This window comes from Mycteria americana, chromosome Z (genome assembly GCF_035582795.1).
Source record: "Mycteria americana isolate JAX WOST 10 ecotype Jacksonville Zoo and Gardens chromosome Z, USCA_MyAme_1.0, whole genome shotgun sequence".
Classification (NCBI taxonomy): Eukaryota; Metazoa; Chordata; class Aves; order Ciconiiformes; family Ciconiidae; genus Mycteria; species Mycteria americana.
This window is the reverse complement of record NC_134396.1, coordinates 56,779,418-56,797,778: the sequence shown is the minus strand read 5'-3', so window position 1 is coordinate 56,797,778 and position 18,361 is coordinate 56,779,418. Positions and strand designations below refer to the sequence as shown.

Here is an 18,361-nt window from a genome sequence, read left to right as displayed (position 1 = left end):
AGTCAGAAGAGCTTTCACAGAAATCGAGCAATAACCTTAACTGTGGCACACTGCAAGAAACAAAAATGAGTATTTCAAAAAGTGAACTAATTAGAATTTGTGGGGAGGTCACGTTTCTGCGTTTCACATCAAGAAGACAAAGCTGTAAGTCAGTCTGAAATGAGCTTTATGACTGTATTTTCAGTATAAATGGATTTTTAAGTGTAGGTTTGATATGTTCTGGATATGGTAAGCTAATTCAAGGACAATTAAAGGTCTGAGCACAAGTCACAAAAGTTCTACCAAAATCGGTAGAAAGAAAGGCAGTGCATCACAGAAAAACAGAAAAATGAGTCTTGGTTTCCTTAGCTCCTTGCTTTTTCTTTGTTTTGCCTTGACATAAAGTCCTCTTACCTGCTGTGGCAACTTCATAAAAATAGAACCAAGGAACAAGAGTAAACCTTTAGCAGCATAAATCAAATCTGACTATCATGAATCTAGCCATCATTAACAAAATCCAAGACCAAATATACTTATTACAGCTTTTTTTCTTTCCTTTTTTAAATATATTTTATATTTCTGGGATCTGTTTTTATAGTTAAGCTTAGAATGTAACTTTGTATCCTCATCACCAACATAAAATCAAACATCATGGATGTCCTTAAATATTCTAAAAGGCTCTTAGTAGATACTAAGTATTTTAGATAAAGAATCAGAGAAATGTAGATCTGGAAGGGATTTCAAAAGATCACCTTAAGTCCATCTCTGCACACAGGCAATATGAAATATACTATAGTCCATCCCTATGAGATGTTTCATAAACCTCTTCTTAAAACTTCTATAATGGAAATTTAACAACTCCCATGGGAAGCATATTTTAGTGTATCACTACCCTTATAACTGGAAAGTTTCTCTCTTTGCTACAAATATAGGTTCGTTACAAGGATATTAAGAGAAACTTCCCAATTATAATGATCATGGAGTACCTCCAAGACTATCTACAGAAGCCACTACAATTTTCAAAGACATTCTGGTGTTTGATATGCATACAATGTTTTATTGTTTCACCTCATCTTCTGCTGATTCCCTCAGTTATAAAACTGAAATCAGAATTTCTTTACTGAGATTGACTTTACCGTTAAATTCTTAAATTGACAGGACACAGATGTAAAGCTGGTGTTAAACAACTATCCTGGATTACATGGTATATTTTCATATTAGTAGTTAAAAGCCCAGCACAGAAGTATCACATCATTTATAAGAAAAGTGGTCTTGCATTTTAAACTCAAGGACAGAGTTCTGTATTCTACTCCAATAGGAAGTCCTGACTTTGAACACATCACATGATCTCCATTTAATCTTTAAAAGGACACTAATATTCATATTAAAAGTTTTGTGAAGATACTACATGCAAAATATTTCAAATGCTAACACAAGGAACACTGCTTGTTAACAGATTCACCAGATGATATAGAAACATGGCATATCTCTAAGCAAATCTGACAGGAAGCAAAGAACAAAAGAGCAAATAAGATACCATTTCTGCCAAACAGGTTTTTTTGGTACTGGCATTTAACTTTATCTAAATTGACTTCTGTTTGCTGACAGTATCTCAATTCTGTTCATAAACAGTGCATGTCTTACGGTGAATTCAAGATAAAATGGATTCATTTCAATATTGGATGAAGTACAAAAGCCACATATGTGATGCACTCTGCAATGGTGTTGAAGCTACCATAAAGGTAAATTGCTCTATTTCAGGGCTTCCTGAAATCAGGGCATTTTGAATCCTGAATATCAATTATTTAGAATGCTAACTTTAGAATAGTCCAGTTGAGATACAACAAAACTGACATACTGTTTCATGGTTTGTTCAGTGATGCACAGAATGGTTAATGTTCTGTTCTCTCATGTTTCTACTTTAAACCAATTCTCATCTAAATTCAGACTATATTTGTATTTTTAAAGCACAAATTGTCTTTTTGGCATTGTTCTAGCACAAACCATACTCGCATCAAAAAGGCTTGAGGCAGCAAATGTTCTGGTTTGTGTACAAAATTGTTTTTCTACTATGGTAAGAAATTTCTTGCTGCCATGGGATTCTTGTGATATTTTCCCCTTCAAAATTTTTAAAAAATAAATTTAAAAAAGGCATGAATATTTCAGATAGAATCAAAATTTCATCTTATAGTCACTATTTCACATTCTACATTATTTCCCCCAATTAAAAAAAACCTTTTGTTTTACAAATATTATTTTTATACATACAATATTGTTTCAGGCTTGCAGTCATGGAAACAGTTATGCTGCTTGGCTACTAGAAATACCCTGCCTTTAGCCTTGTTATGCACCTGAGATGTGTGAAACTGTCTCAATTACAAATATATTACAGAAGACCTAGGGCCTGATCCTGCAACTGTTATAAGCATCCCACAACAGCCATTTGTCAGTGATAAGGAAGAACGAATACTGGAGGTGCAAGATTCTGCTGGATCAGGCCTTAAGTGTAAGTGCATTATACAAAACATTATATGGGACATCTCAAAATAAAATACTGTATTTTTATGTAATGCAGAAGTAACACACACAATTTACATATAGTAATAATTTATTCTGAAATGTTCATTTTAGTCTCTGTTGAGACATCACCCATGTCTCATTAATAAAAGAGCAGCCATCTCACCTCAAATACCAGAATATACAACAAGTTACAGCATAGCAAAAAAATTCTACCTACTTTAAGATAAAATCTAATTCAGGTAAAATAATTTTGTTCAAGGTTTTACAGTTACACAGTTTTCCTTTTTTTTTTTTTTTTGCAGAGCACAAAGAAAGTGGAAATTGTTACACCATAACTATCTATGCACATTATGTGACCACAGAAATGTTAATCATTACTTCAGAAAATGAACCATCAGTTCCATTCATGCAGAAAAGCAGGCTGGGAAAGCTTGTTCAGCAGAAACCATATTACTGTGAATTTCACAGCCACATGATTAATTATTGGGTTAGATGGACTCACAAATACTAAAATTGAGTATACTTTTTTGCATAAATAATACCAATTCTTCCCTGATGTAGTTTAGTCAGTCTGTAATCTAGAAATTATTGGTAAAGCAATATGACTGTATCATCTCTATCTGTAATGTTCCATGATTTCAACAACAAGCAATATTTAAAGGATTATGGGATGGGATGCTAATTAAATACATGTTAAACATACTGTACAAATATACTTGCATTAGCAATTTTATTCCAAACTGTCAATCAGGTATTCCTCCAAAATATTACCAGTGAAGACAAAGTATACTATCAAATATGGCTTCCAGAACAAGGACCCTCTAACAAGAATCAAACCTATTTACAACAAATAAAAACAACAGAAAAATCAATCCCCAATTTTTTAGTTTCATTTGAAACAAAATTTCTAAATAGCTGCTGTATATAATACATCAGTTTTATTTAATTTTTGTTGCACTTAAACAGAAGTTACCAGGTAAGAGCCAGAGTGACGTTTAGGACTCTGAGTTCCACTGGAGTCTGGATTTTCAGACTTGGAGTCACGTTTCTTCGTACTGTTATTTACTGGTGTTGGTATTTGTGATGGCCGAGCAGAACTATTGTCCACACTACTCTTCCTGCGGCTTGGATTGTAGTTGAAAGGAGTCACTCTTGCTGCAACAGCACCAATGGGGGAGCTATGTTTGCTTGAGCTACTGGAACTGAACGGTGTACGCTCACTTACAGTACTTTCATTATTTTCTGGTGCAGGAACAGGATTATTCTGCAGAGGCTTTGTTTCAGTGCCTTTCTTGTCTGGACTGTCTATCTGAAAGAAAGAGTTCAGACGGTTTTCTAAACCAATGGTACGAACAGGAACACCTCCATTCCCTGGGGTTTGTTTTTCTTGAATCTCTTTAGAATCTTTACCATTCATACCCCCTTTCTCTGAAACACTGTCAATAACAGGGGGAGTATTTCCAGTTGGGGACCTTCCAGATCGAGGATTGTTAATTGGGCAGTCCTCTATCCTCACCCACACATCCTCTGTCTTAGAGACAGCTGGTGCCATCTGATAGATGAGCGTTTTGGAATCGGAGCCATTTGTGGCACCCAAGGAAGAATGCTGAGGATCATTCATTATCTGAGGAATTTCATTTTCTTTTATTTTTCTCCAAGTACCTTTTGCTGGTGCTTGGCTTTCTTTACTTTGCTTGTGTCCAGAAATAGAACTTCCATGTTGCTTTTCATCTTCACTTTTTGCCTTTTCACTAGATTCTGAAGAAGCTGACAGAATTGAGGAGGAACTTCCAGTTCTTCGCCAAGTGCTTACACGAGGAAGTGACGAGGAATGCTTACTATGCTCACGCTTCCATGTTCCTGATCTATTGATGGGCAATCTAGATGGACTCTCAGAATGAGAACGAGCTATATCATGACGTTTTGCTGGCCTCCCATCATATTCTACAGAAGGGCTCAGATTAGGGGGTAATTTTCGCCAACCACTAGTCTGGGCAGTTGAATGAGTGGATAGAGACATATCAGGAAGAGACGGACTTAAAACTGGGGTCTGTAGTTGGGACCTTGTGGGAGAATCCGGCCTGGAAGGAGACAGAGATTCAAATGAAGCTGACTCTTCTAATTTCCGTCTTAGAGTTGGGCTTGGAGCTTCTTTAATAAAAGTTGACTGACGAACAAGAACAGGTCTCTCAGATCTGTCAGATTCACTTCCGCTAGATTTTGTGGATGACATTCTGGATAGTTCAGTCTTTTTGTTTGATCCACCACTGCTGAGAGCTTGGTTTAACCCTTTTGAAGCAGACTCACTTCGTGGAATGCTACTGGTACTCTTAGGTAAGGCAGTTTGCTTTGTAAGGTTTTGTTGGCTCATCTGCCTGCCTGGTGATGTATATGACATTCTACCTGAACTTGAAGATTTAGTTGAAGCTGTGCTAGGAGATGATGTCCTTGGCAACTGAGACAGTTTGTTGGGAGGACTTATACCATTTCTTCCTGGGGAAATTGAGTTTCGGCCGGGAGATTGCAGAGGCCTACTTAATGGCTGCTGTTGAGGTCTAGAAGGAGTGGAATCTCTAGATCCTGATCTAGACGGTCCTTTACTTGATCCACTCTGGTTCAGCCCTGATGGTTGCCTAGTTACAGGAGCTGGCTCGGGTTTCACTGATGACTTGACTCCTCTTGGAGAACTAGTCAAACTTTGGCCCTCACTGGGACTCTTGGAGTTCGTGTTTTTCAGTGGTGGACCTTTTTTGGAAACAGGACTAGTACTTGAAGAACTATTTCGAACTCCTGGAATATGGATCATTGTCCTACCCCGTGAAATTGAAGGCACACTTGTCTGTTGTGGTTGCTTCAACTGGCTTGAAACTTCTGAATTGGAGCGAGCTTTTCCTGTAATTATACTTTTATACACTTTCTTCCCTCCTTTGATTCCCCTACTTTCAGATTCTACTTTTTTAGATTCCAGTGTACTCTTCTCTCCTGGCTTAAGAATTCTTGGACCTTTATTACTAGTGAAAGGTTTTTCTTCTTGGTCTGGGGTAAGATGAAATGGTGACCCTAGAGAAATACCAGATTTTAATGAAAGGATAGAATCAGAGTCTGATGAAGCTTGTCTAGACAGCGATGCAGCAGCCGCAGCTTGATGCAAGCTACTAACTATAGAATTTGCACCTTCTTGTATAGCTTTCCAATCAAAGTTCTCTGAATCAGGTGAGAAACCATGTTCTGAATCGGGCCTCTGTATCTCTCTCAAATCCAGTGTTAAATCTTCTGCCAATATACCACCTGTATTTCTGGAATTATTTTTTTCACTTTCACTCTTTATTCTTGAGGGTTTTTTCTTTTTAGGCATAGCAGAACTAATGCATTCCTGCAAAAGATCATCTTCTGAGTCAATACTAAGAGAACTCAGAGAGCTGTTTCTAGAGAAACATACAGGAGTATCTTCAACATGAAATGATTTTGGTGCATAACCAGAAGTCTGTGGTCTGTTTGATTCCATCTGTGAATCAGAAGCTTCAGTACGTTTTGCAGGTTCCCCTTCTTTGTTGTTATTGTTTTCTTGATCGATATCACTGAGGGAACTAAGAGATGAATTGCGAGAAAAACAAACAGGTGTGTTTTCAATAGCAAAATTCTGCATTTTCTCATCTGTAGCTGCTCCTCTGTCTGGAATATCTTTAGCTGACTGAGAGAAAGTTTTAGGCTGGCTTCTGCCTGTTGGGTGTTTTTGACAAACTTGTGTCCTGTTACTTAATTGCTGATTTGAAGACTGTTCTGAATTAGTGCAGTCTTTAGTTTCTGTTTCCTTTGCTTCTTTTCCTTTTCTTAATTCTGCCTTCTCCCTTGAAAGGTCAACATCATCATCATCAAAATCTAAAGAACTTAGGGAATCATTCCGTGAAAAACAATAAGGAGTTCCCTCAATAGGTGTGTAATGATGAGGGGAATCAAATGCAAAGCTTCCTCTTACACGCTCTTCATTATTTGGCAATTTGTCATTAAAATCTCTTGAATTATTTTTAAGATTCTGTTTCTTTGTGTCCCTGTTCTCTGGATAGCTTCTTTCATTATTAATATTGCTTTTAGGCTCTGTGGTTTTTCGTATACGTGCTCTGTATTCATTATTTTGGGGAACAGGCTTTACTGGTGATGTTGGCTTCTTTTTCTCACCTTCTGGTTGGTTTTTATTACTTAGAGATGAAGATGCTTGTTGAATTTGATCCATTATCTTCTTCACTCTAAAAGGTTTGTGACTTTTTCCTTTTGGCATAGCTGAGTTAATGCACTCAGCTAGAATATCACCCTCTTCTGTTTTGTCATCATCCAGGCCTGGGGGAGTCACAGTTGAGCTTTTTGCTCTCTGAGAGTCATCAGTACTTCTACCTTCTGTAGGAATGGTGTCTCGCTTTTCAAATTCCCCTGACTCTGCTCCCATACCCACACTGTCTACATTAGCCAACTCACTTGGGGGCGATTCTATTGTGAGATCACTCAGAGAAGTAGCTGTTGAAAAATTTATTGGTGTACCCTCAACACAATATACCCGTGGCATATCATCTCCCGGTGTAAAACTCACATGCTTTTGGGATTGCAATCTGCTTTGTGAAGGCAAAAGTTTGTAAACTGGCAACTGGCTGGGCTTTCTGGCTACAGGAGGAGGTATTTTTGGAGCAGATGCTTGAGAAGGCTTTTTGGCTTTACGTGAAGACTTTGTTGGCATTGCAGAAATAATACATGCTTCCAGTATTTCAATATCATCATCATCATCAGAATCATCCAGAATGTCTTTTTCTGCTTCGGTAGGCTTCTCTGCTTTCTTCTCTTGGTTATCCTTTGTATCATCTGACTGTTCAGGTTCTGCCTCATTTCCATGTTCATTTTCATGAACTGGAGGCATTATTCTTAACTCTACATCTTTCTGTATAAACGGCTCATCAAGACTCAGAGCACTCAGGCTAGAAGAGCAAGAAAACCCATCCGGTGTACTTTCTGTGGCAAAATGTAATAGTGTATCAGCATCTGGCAGTACCTGAACTCTTTGAACAGCTGCATTTACAGCTGCCTGTCTAGGACCAGGCTCTCTCTTTTCTGCACTAGGTACTTTACCTTTAGCTACATCTCTTTTTACTTGAACTCCTTGAGCAGGGGGTGGCGTTTTACTTCTGCTTGGAGGCATTGTTTGTCCCGGGCTGTCTGGAAGATCACTGGGACTTATAATACCACTTACCATTCCACTGCAAGGCTCACTTTGAACTGAACTAGCAATTGAACGGCTTTCAAAACTATCCAGGGAACTTACAGAAGTACATCTGCTGAACATGAGTGGCGTTTCCTGCACATAATGTTCTGGTGGGCTTTTAGGAGTCTGTGCACCACTCTTCGAGGGAGATTTGGCACCTGAAGAAAATTCAACAGCTTTATGTCTAGAAGAATCAGAAGGAGACAAACTAGAAGTCTGAAGTCTACTGGATTTTGTTCTGATGTGTTGTGATGTTGATGTGATTTCACTTACTGCACCTTCTGTAGATAGAGCCCCACTGTTTTCCTTTAGTTCTGCTATCTGTAGTGAGTTACTAGCATCTGTCACACGTGTGGATTGATCACGTCCTATTTCATCTTCAGCTGATGACAAAGATGACAAAGAGCTACACCTTGAGAAACATATTGGGGTATCTTCCACACAGTAAGTTTGTATAGTTTCCTGATTAATAGAGGGAGTTTTACAGGAGGCAGTCTTTTGTGCGTGACCACCTCTGCTCTGTGCAGAATTTGGGTGAAGCTGATTCGGTCTCTTTGAACAAGCTGAGGGGGCTGACGTGTTCCCACTGCTTGAGGAAATATGGTCAGTTTTAGTGCTTTGCACTGAAGAAGTCTTTGAAAAAGTAAAAGACGGCTTCTGAGAAGGAGGAACTTCTGTTGAGTATTTTAAACTATAGTCAATAGGCTGATCGACATGATGTTCCTCTTCATTATACTTTATGCTATAATTAGTTGGTCTGTCTTCCTCTTCATGTTGTTCCTCCTCAGAATAACGTTCACTATAGTTGGTTGGCTTATCATCATCATAATCATCAACATGGCACAAGGACTGGTTTACTTTCTGATTCATTCCAAGAGTTGAGCCTACTCTGTTCTGATCTGAACCATTGGATCCTCTTGATCGAAAGGAAGAAACACACTCTTGCTGTCCAAAAGGTGACTGATATTTCATGTGTTTATCATCTCCACTTTCAGTGTACACAGGGTAGGCTGCATTTTGGCTCCTTGACTGCCTTTGTTCATTTTGTTTCATTTCATCATCTATTATATGTTTAGGCCTTGCCCATCTTTCATTCTGAGAGGGACTTTGCCTTCCAGAATTTAACTGTTCATCTGAGTATTTAAGACTATAATTAATAGGAGTGTCTAGCTCTCCATCATTGTCATCCATATGATTTGCACTATGAATCTTATGTGCCAAGTCAGCTGGGTATTGACCATAACTACAAAATTTACTTTCATCATCTTCAGAGTAAGATTCAATGGAAGGTTTCATTTGGCCTCGTTTACCATAGCCATCACTGCTGCTGACGCTATTTAAACTATCATTTGAAGCTCTCTTGTATTCCATTTTTGTATAAGGCACAGGACATGTCCTGTTTGAATTCTCAGATTTAGGAAAGTATGTATTTGAGTGAGTATGGGCAGTGGCTGATCTCCTCGGGGCATTTCTGTCTTCTGTCAAACAGTGAATTTCAGAAGTGGAACCAGAACTTCTGTCTTCTTGTGGAATATGCATGCTTGTTACTTCTTCCATAACTTTGGCGATCTGAGCCGCAGCAGTAGAAATCTGCATTCCAATTCTCTTAGAGGAGTTCCCAGTATTATCTGCAGCTGGATGATAGGTATTTAAACCTACTGCTCGATCCCTATCAAGACTTCTGTCTTTCTCAGATCGAGAATTTTCTATATTTCCTCTACTGGAAGAGGAGGAGCCAGGCAATACTGTAGTATTTAAATATGGCGAAAGTACAGTCATATTACCAGCATTAAAACTCTCTGATCTGCATATACCATCGTCATGCCGACTGGAGTCCAAGACATACTCACTGTATATATTTTGCTTATGTCTTTGCTTATTACGGTGAGATGCTTTCGGGCTTAAATTATCAATGTTGTCAAAAGTCTCTGATAAATGCTGAGCATCTAATTCTGCTTCCAGTGCCTTTTGTTTTCTGACATGAAGAGATGGTAAGCTTGATCCTGGAGACATAATGTTGGCATCTTTATATTTTGCTGGCCTGTTTGCCATGAGGTTTCTTAGAGCTGCAGCACTACCCATGGCTATCATTTTGTGTTTTGAGTGAATGAGATTTTTCAGCATGCTGACTGCTCCCATGTCCCACAGCGCCTCCTGATCCTTCGCATTTCGTGCAGAAAGATTCCACAGGGTCCCACATGCATTACTGACTATTGTCAAACTGTGTGACTTCAAGTGTTGTAACAAGGTTTGTAGGCAGCTGTTCTCTCGCAAGATTTGCCTGGTGTTGCATAATTGAAAACAAATATCAGTAAGTGGCATTTCAAAAGGATAAGAGACAGAGGAAAACAAAAACCTATTATGCTAGAGGCAATTTTTGCCCTTAGAAAGGATAATCATGAATTCTCCAGTGCAAATTTATCTCATATTTCCTCTAGCTTTCATCTGAATGCTAATCAAATCCTATTACAAATATGAATAGTTAGCTTTTAGTACAGTACATCATTAACAAGCAGCAGGTATTAATCTGTTTGCATATTCCTGTTACTTAGGTGAAATACTCGTCTTATCAAAAGCATTAAAAATTAAGTGTACTTAATTACTATACTTAATACATGCATTCATATTAAGACTCAGTCATAGAAACTGTCTACTAAATATACATGTGGAACTGCTAAAGATTTTCAGAAAAAGTATACACACCTGTGGTCCTCATTAGTAGCAATTAAGCTAGAAACATTTCTTAATATTCCTCCTCCACTTTCTATGATGGCTAAAGTGTTTGTTTGGCTCCGGTATGTCAGTGTGCCGACTAGAAATGCAAGAGCACCATCAACAGCACATATATCAGCTTTGTTCTCAGTACAGTGTGCTGACAAATTCCATAAGGCACTCAGAACACTTTTTAGGGTGGATTCCTAGGAAAATAACAAATGACAGAATTTGAGAAGTTTTCAGCTATTGATCACAAGCTCTCAGAAATACGTAAGTTAGCTTTAAGGAGTTATATATATTCCAATTTCTGCTTTCTGGGCTGGTAAGCTAGATGCAGGCAGCAGTGCACACATAAATATTTTTGTTTGCTTCTCTCCTTCCTTCAGCTATGGATTTTTAGTATTGCTTGCCCCAAAGTTTTCAGAAATATGTGCCACAATACGTGTGAGCTGCCATAATGGTAAAAGTGGCTTGAAGACTAACAGGCAGGGGAATCTGGGATGGAATATAATCCTGTCTGGATACCAAAAATATATCCAGAAAATTACAGAAGTTGTAGTTACCTATTCATTAACTCAAAAGAGGTTTTATTAAATTGCAAAATTATAAAAAAGGCTATTGCAACAGCATAGCTGATGAAACTGAAGAGCAAAAGCTGTCAACCCTCATAAATAAAATTACAGGAATACTAGTAGTTTTGAGATGTCATTGCTACATTGTGGTCTGCTGCCATGTTAACTTGAAGCAACTCACTTCTTCAAAGCAAGTGACCTAAACCACCCCAAATATTTGACCAACTGCTTTTATCAGAAAGGACAACAATATTTGTGTTTTGTGTAAAATAAATACAATCTCTCCAAAATTTATCTTAATCATTTATACAGGATACCTTCTTAACTTCTAAAGCACATTCCATCAATGCTTTCACACTTCCAACCTCTCTTAGAGTCTTTTTACTGTTTACATCTGCTCGCCAGGACAAGTTCCTCAATACACTTGCAATGACCTGCAAAATGTGAAAGAAAAATAATGTATCTCAATATGGTTATGTCTTTAGCAGGTTATCAGACTTTTCTCCTGGATTTCTGGAATGCTATGGATTAATTAACAGTGGTCACGTTCAGCTACTGAACTAGCCCTTTGCTAAAATCTGCTTTTTGTTCTGTTGCCTGCTAGACTGTTGTAACATTTCAGTATGAAGTTTGATCAAATGTACTGGCTTTTGTGTGTGGGTACCTAAACCAAAGATTTGAAATCAGGTTCCCTGCTTTCCACGCTGCTTGAAAAATTGGTCCAAAAATCCAGATTTTTGCTCTACTCTGATGTCTGCACTAGACTTACATAATCTCAGGAGAGATTTATATAATCTTTTTCTCGGCTTTTCTACTTGTAAAACAGAACAGTAACACTTGCCTGTCCCTCAGATGGTATAATTACTTTGATCAGTGTTTATAAAGCTCTTTGAAGTCTTTTAAAAATATACTGTTTCTTTTACAATCAGAATGGTTATCTATAGAAGATGAGTAGCCATTCAGCCTATGTCCTTGTCCTTGGCAGCAGCTACACTGAGATAGGCTGTCACTATAGTGGACAGTCATTACACATTAAACTCCATCCATTTACGGGCTGCAGTAGGCATGTATAGCCCATATTGGATAGAAAACTTTTACCTATGGATGTTCTCATTGTCACAGAAGTGCATGAGCTTGTTAGATTATGTGATGAGAATGCTCCCCTGCTCACACCCGCAAGGGAGCACAGGGAGGCGGCGGCAGGTGGAAGAGCCAGCAATACCCTGCCCTGGCTGCTCCCAGGCCCACCACAGGAGCCATCAGCCCGTCAGAGACCCACCTCAACGTGCCCAGAGGAATGCAGGGGCCCAAAGGCAGGCGGGAACCCAAACTACGGGCTCAGAGGAGGGGGCACCCTGTCCGGGCTCCCCCAGGGCTCTCCCAGGAGACCCACAGCCCCATGGCCCAGGCGTGACACCCATTCAGGGAAGTCAATGGGAGCAGCTCTCTGCACCTTTTGGACTGAGGCAGGTCAGCCCACAAGTCCTGGCCTAGAGATGTGGGACACTTTATGGGATCCTGGCGAAGAGCATTCTGGGACTGTAGAAGACTTATTATGGGATGGGAGGACCCAAAGGTTCCAAAGGCAGGAAAAAGGATGGATCTAGGTGATTCAGGGAGGTACAAGCATGGGAAAACACAGGGATAAGGGGAGCGAAAGGCACAGTTGCATCTAAACAGTCAGCTGGCTGATATACTTGTCTGGCCATGCCCTTTGCCCGATGAGCACAGTGCGTCCCCTATTCTTACTAAATCCCATTTCTAACTTTTCCTGAGTGAGGGTCTTCCTGGTCCATGTGCGTGCATGTCTATGGGGGTCTACGGGCCAGTGGCTGGAGACACACCACAGGTCAGAGGGCCCATGTGTCTGTGACTTCCTTTTCAATAATACTAAATATACTTAATATCTGCCCTAATACCAAATCAGAGAGTTTACCCAATAACCTCTATTGTAAATCTAATTATTTTCTCAATTGTAACTAGCTAGCTCTTCCTCTAGTGGAGAAAATTTTTTGTGAACAGTGTTTTAAGAGATAAAGTTGATTTTACTTAAAATTGTTCTTTTATATATGATGATTCACTCAAACTGCAAAGAAAAGAGGGTTTTCCTTTCCAAAAGCTGTTCCAGTTTGTTTACAGTACTTATTCATTAAAATGGATTATAATTTAATATTTAATAATTTAAAACAAGTTCCATACCAATGAAGAACAGTTCCATGACCTCAACTCTTAGGATCACCTAAGCACTTCCTAAAGACTTTATTTTCAGGCTGTTTTCTTTACACAGCAGGAGCCATTGGAATAGACACTCAGGTGTCACACCAAACACTTTCCTCATACTTAGAAAGCTTATTTGGGAGGTGGTGGTGTTGAAAGTAGTTATGTACAACTTGTCAAGTCAAATGCAGATTCTCTTGAAATAAACCTTCCTCTACTGTTATTCCCCTATTATTTACTTGCTGCAACTGTAGGAGGAGCCACCATACTGTATTAACCCTCTGGGTAATCCCAGTCCATTCGCACCATCACTAGTAAACTCAATCAGAGAATCTAAGATTGCTCAAACTTATCTTTAACACTGCACTTCCACTAACAGATCAGGGTCATAAAAATGAGTTTTATAGCCCATGTGTTATATGTGCTTTGGAAAAAAACCCAGAATATGACCCACAGTTAAGCATTTTTACAAGGAAGTTGTACTTCATAATTTGTGGAACAAGTACAGGTACAAGCTTTGCATCAAACTTAAGGCAGACAAGACAATAACAACAATTACAAAAAAAAAATCAGGCTGGGATGAATGAAGCATATTTCAAAGACAGCACCTAATTAAAAAAAGAGAAGGCGGGATATGGACAGCACACGAGAAACTTCATGAAGATGACAGAATTCAACTATAAAAATAACTGGTGGCGAGGCCGAATGAGTAGAAGAAACATAAATATCAGGAAAGGAGAGCAGAAATGCTAAAGAAATATTTCATCTCAAAAGGACGTTACCTGCTGTAAGTCTTCACTTTCAGATTTCAGTTGGGCTACAAGAGCTCTCATGCAGCCCTTCATAGAACATAACGTAGCCTGTTAGGAATCAGAAGAAAAAAGAAAGTGAATACTATTAAATGACAGGTTAGGTGGCTTGCTTCTGTACAATGTTCTGATATTTTAAGCTAATCATATCTGAAGTTCAATAAAAGCTTAGTAAAATATGTTGCTGACAATAAATACTTGGTTTACAACTACTAAAAAGTTAAGCGTAATTATCAGTTTCTATTCTGGACAATATGTAAGTGGTAAAATTGTGCTAAAGTTTGTACTTTTTGCAACAGGTCCAGAACTGGATCTGGAACTTTAATACCTTAGAAGCCTTCTTTACTATGCACCATATAAAAATCATCTGTGAGCTGACAATGTGTTGTTATCTACTGTCTACTGAGTCTCACAATCATATTTTTTTCTTTCAAATAAACATAGTACGAAAAATAATATGAATATTTTAAACCGACACAAATATAACAACATGTCTGACATTTGAAGAACAACTGCTTGAGAATACAATAGCAATTGAAAAACTGTAAGGCTTACGTTGGAAATTTTTTGTGACAAAGCACAATTAAAAATTATTCAAAAACAAAGTATGTGTTGGAACTGCGCTACTCGTCAGCTGGACAGCACGTACATCTCTGAGTGGTTTAGTTTATGCTATAAACCCAGTAACCGCAGCCCTGTAGTGGTTATTGATTGGATGATGTAAAGAGCCAATATTTTGTGAAGCAATTCATTTGCAGAAAGGATTTATGCTTTACTCTCATCTAAAACTTGGAACAAAAAGCAAGTTATGTGAAGCCTGTTATTTCCATTCACTCCTGAAATGTCTTCCTCTAGAGTAGAAAGCTCTTCTCAGTATGAAGTTATTTTAAGAACCATAGCTTGGCAAACTCTTGGGCAAGAAATTATTGAAACTTTCTATCTTTTGAAAGCGAGGTCCTTGCCAGAAATTAGGGAACCTATTTTCTCTTCTAATAATTTGAAGTAGTGCCCATTATGAGCCAGATACACTACAAATATTTAAAAGCAAGCTCCAGCCTGAAGAAGTTTGCAAAATGTCATCAGACAGTAATAGTATTGTTAAATAACTGACAACTTTACAAAATTTGACTCAATTAGCAGTTTTAGTTCAACATCCTCAGAAAAATCAGTCACTATCCGTAATCATGGGTCCATAATCATTACGTGCTATACTAATCTAATGCTCATTAAAAAATTAAGCCAGTAGATAAAATCCTTACTTTCAGTGACAAATTAAAAGTGGTTTAATTTCATATGACAGTTGATACTATACTTGCATGATACAACATTCATTTTGTGGTGCTCTCTATCAGGAACAGGATGGAATGACAGAGGTATTTTGAACTTCTGTCTTGAGCTCAAACTCAATATCCTATCCTGGAGATTTTCATCAACTGTCTTGAGAACTACAATTCAAACATAGCAATGAACTGAAATTACTGTATGTTTATAATTCTACTCTTACCTTGTTCGCTACATCTCCAAAAGTCAAGTTTGTCAGAGCCATTCCAGCATACCTCCTTAAGGTAACACTATAGTGATCATTTGTAAGTCCATACATTTCACAATCCACTTGCAACAGTTCAGCAATGGCCTGCAAACCTCCTTTAAAGACAAACAAATAAGAAAATAAATAATATCTGTACTCTAATATAAGGAGTACAGTACATAGATACCAAGGAGCAAATTGCATGTATATGTATGGAACAAATTGCAGACATCTGAAAACCAGAAGGCTCAGAAAGGTAAATAAATTGTTAAATAATGACTCTGGATCTTGAATCCTGTGGTTAGTAGCAGCTGAAAGGTATGACAGCATGACTTTGAGATTTCAGGGGAAAATGGGAACAGGAGGGAACAGGACACATAATTATGAGGAAGAAAGAAACATACTAATCTCTTAATTCCACCCAGCCAAAATCATGTTTGACCGATGAACTCGCACCAGTTACACAGAAGGCTATTTAGTAAATCTGAAAATTACTGATTTAATTATTATCACTGAATGCTATTTTCTGAGAGAAATACATAGAATATTTTCATTGATAATGAAAAGTGGCAAATTAAGGAAAATTGCATGCACAGAATTTACTGAGCATGGACTAAAAAAATCAGGCTGTTTTTTTTACAGGAACCAATTCATGACAAAAAAGAAAAAACAACAAAACCCGAAACATCAAGAAAAAACCTCCCACCCTGGAAAGTAGTCTCCATTGTAAGTCCAATACTTCTAAAATTGCAAGTATTTCCATAATAATAATAGTCCTCCAAAATTCACAACTCATGCCAGAAAAAAGAGTAACTGACGTAACAATTTATCCACTAGGAAATGGTCTAGATAATTTAAATTGCGTTCATCACTTAGAGGGCAACAACTGACACAAAGGAACTGATGATCTGTTTAAACTAGTAGTGAAAAAAGCCATATATCCAGTGAGGTACACAAGGACTGTCAGCGTTTCCAACAAGCTTCTCAAAGGAAGTCAGAGAAATAAATTTAGTCTTACCAAGCTCGTTCATTGCATGCCTGTGTTCTTCATCAAATGAAAGTTTCATCAAAACACACACTGCAGGACAGATTTGATGATCCACTGGAGCAGGCACTGATCCAGAAATAGGTAATAATTAGGATTTCCTAGGTGATTTTTGTCTAGATCATAAGTTTTCCAAAGCTAATCTAATCTTAAGATAAATCAATTGCAGTTTTGTTCAGGGTTTGTATCTTTCCAGTAATCCACAGACAATTAGTTAAGAATGTTACTAACAAGTGTGTGTACTAGAAATTTATTTGATGCTGAAAAAGAAATTAGAGAGAATCCTGAATGTATGTATCAATTAAGAAATATGACGCCTAGTACAAAAAAATTATCTTACTACTTTTAAAAATTAATAATCTTAGTAAAAAAAATTAATACAGTTAAATATTCTGGTGGCATTAAATAATACGCCACCTAACGTGAAGCTGTTTCTTTGGTTGTTATGTCCTTATGAATGGTTAGTTAAACTCTTTGTTTCATAACTGAGAAGTTTTTACATTCATGATTTTGTGAGCTAGATTCTGGCTAATGCACAAATGGTATCGGTGCACCTTGTTCAGAGCCCCACTCCTGCTAAATGGTTCTTACGGAAAACTCCAACAACCATGACGCAGCCCACTGATTTCAGTAGTGCTTCTGTCATGGACACCTACAGCCTGTATTTACAAAATACCCTGAATTCAGAAAAGCAGCCAAGCAATCCAGAAGGTCAAATCTTTTTTCTATCTGTTCCCTGAGAAAGCTCCTATTCACTTATATTGTCACTTCTCTCTTATTTTAATACTGAAATATTTCTTACGTGCAACATTATAAATAACAGTTCATATTATATTGAATAGATTGAGATTATTTAATTTGTACTCTCTGTCCCTCTCCTAAATGAAATGTGCTACCTCCTGAATACATCTGCATGAAAAGCAATTTGGGATTACTTATTTAGATATGTTTCATTATCCACTAAAATGTAAAATAGAGTGAGTACATATTCAATATTCATTTACAGATTATAAATATGAAACGCTATAATTATTATCTGGAAAGCATACCAAGGTGTATGATTTAAATAACAAGTTTATAAGTAGGGTATCATATCTGTAATAGATATTATTTCCTAACACTACAGAGGATATTATTTCCTAACACTACAAACACTACTACCTCAACTTAAAAAAAAATATATATATACACACACATATATATATAAGAAAACTCACATACATTCAATAAAAAGTCAGATTAAAGTTGTACTTTCTGTATATTCACTGTTTTCAATATATCCTTGAAACATTTTTATACAGCTTGCAGAACCTACTTGGGTTTTTGTCTTGGTCCATGCCTTGTTCATGTGCTTCCTGCCATTCCCAACACGTTTCACAATAAGCACGGATCTGCTCCAAAAGATGGAGCACGCGGATTTCCCGTCTGCCTCGCTTATCATCGGGCTGGGAGTGAATGATGTTATGCAGTGCTGCGCTGGCTCTGGCACGGGCCTCTTTACTACCACGAGAGTTTCCTAACAAGACAGAGTCTTTATCGTTGCCATGTAAAAGCTGGATGAGGAGAGGAAGACATCCAGACTGACGCATGGCTATGCAGCTGTCTTGGGAGCTAGACATTGCTAGCAATGTTCTTGACATGTCATCTTTATCATGAGTACCGAGCATTGATAATAATGAATACACCATTTCCACCTGCAGGTCAAATGATTTTAAAAATACAGTTACATTT

The 18,361-nt window shown here is 37.8% G+C and overlaps 1 protein-coding gene across 7 annotated transcripts in view; it reads right to left on the bottom strand.

The window, feature by feature from the left end:
- Positions 1-547: 547 nt before the first annotated feature.
- Positions 548-18,361, bottom strand: part of APC (APC regulator of Wnt signaling pathway) — a 98,474-nt gene continuing 80,660 nt past the window's right edge. For all 7 annotated transcript variants that reach the window (XM_075526749.1, XM_075526755.1, XM_075526752.1 and 4 more), the window contains 7 exons: positions 17,946-18,324; positions 16,604-16,699; positions 15,562-15,701; positions 14,031-14,108; positions 11,349-11,465; positions 10,448-10,662; positions 548-10,025 (listed from right to left, as the gene is read on the bottom strand). In XM_075526749.1, the coding sequence (XP_075382864.1) occupies positions 3,458-10,025; positions 10,448-10,662; positions 11,349-11,465; positions 14,031-14,108; positions 15,562-15,701; positions 16,604-16,699; positions 17,946-18,324 (7,593 nt within the window). In that variant the 3' untranslated portion in view covers positions 548-3,457. The remainder of the gene's footprint in view (positions 10,026-10,447; positions 10,663-11,348; positions 11,466-14,030; positions 14,109-15,561; positions 15,702-16,603; positions 16,700-17,945; positions 18,325-18,361) is intronic.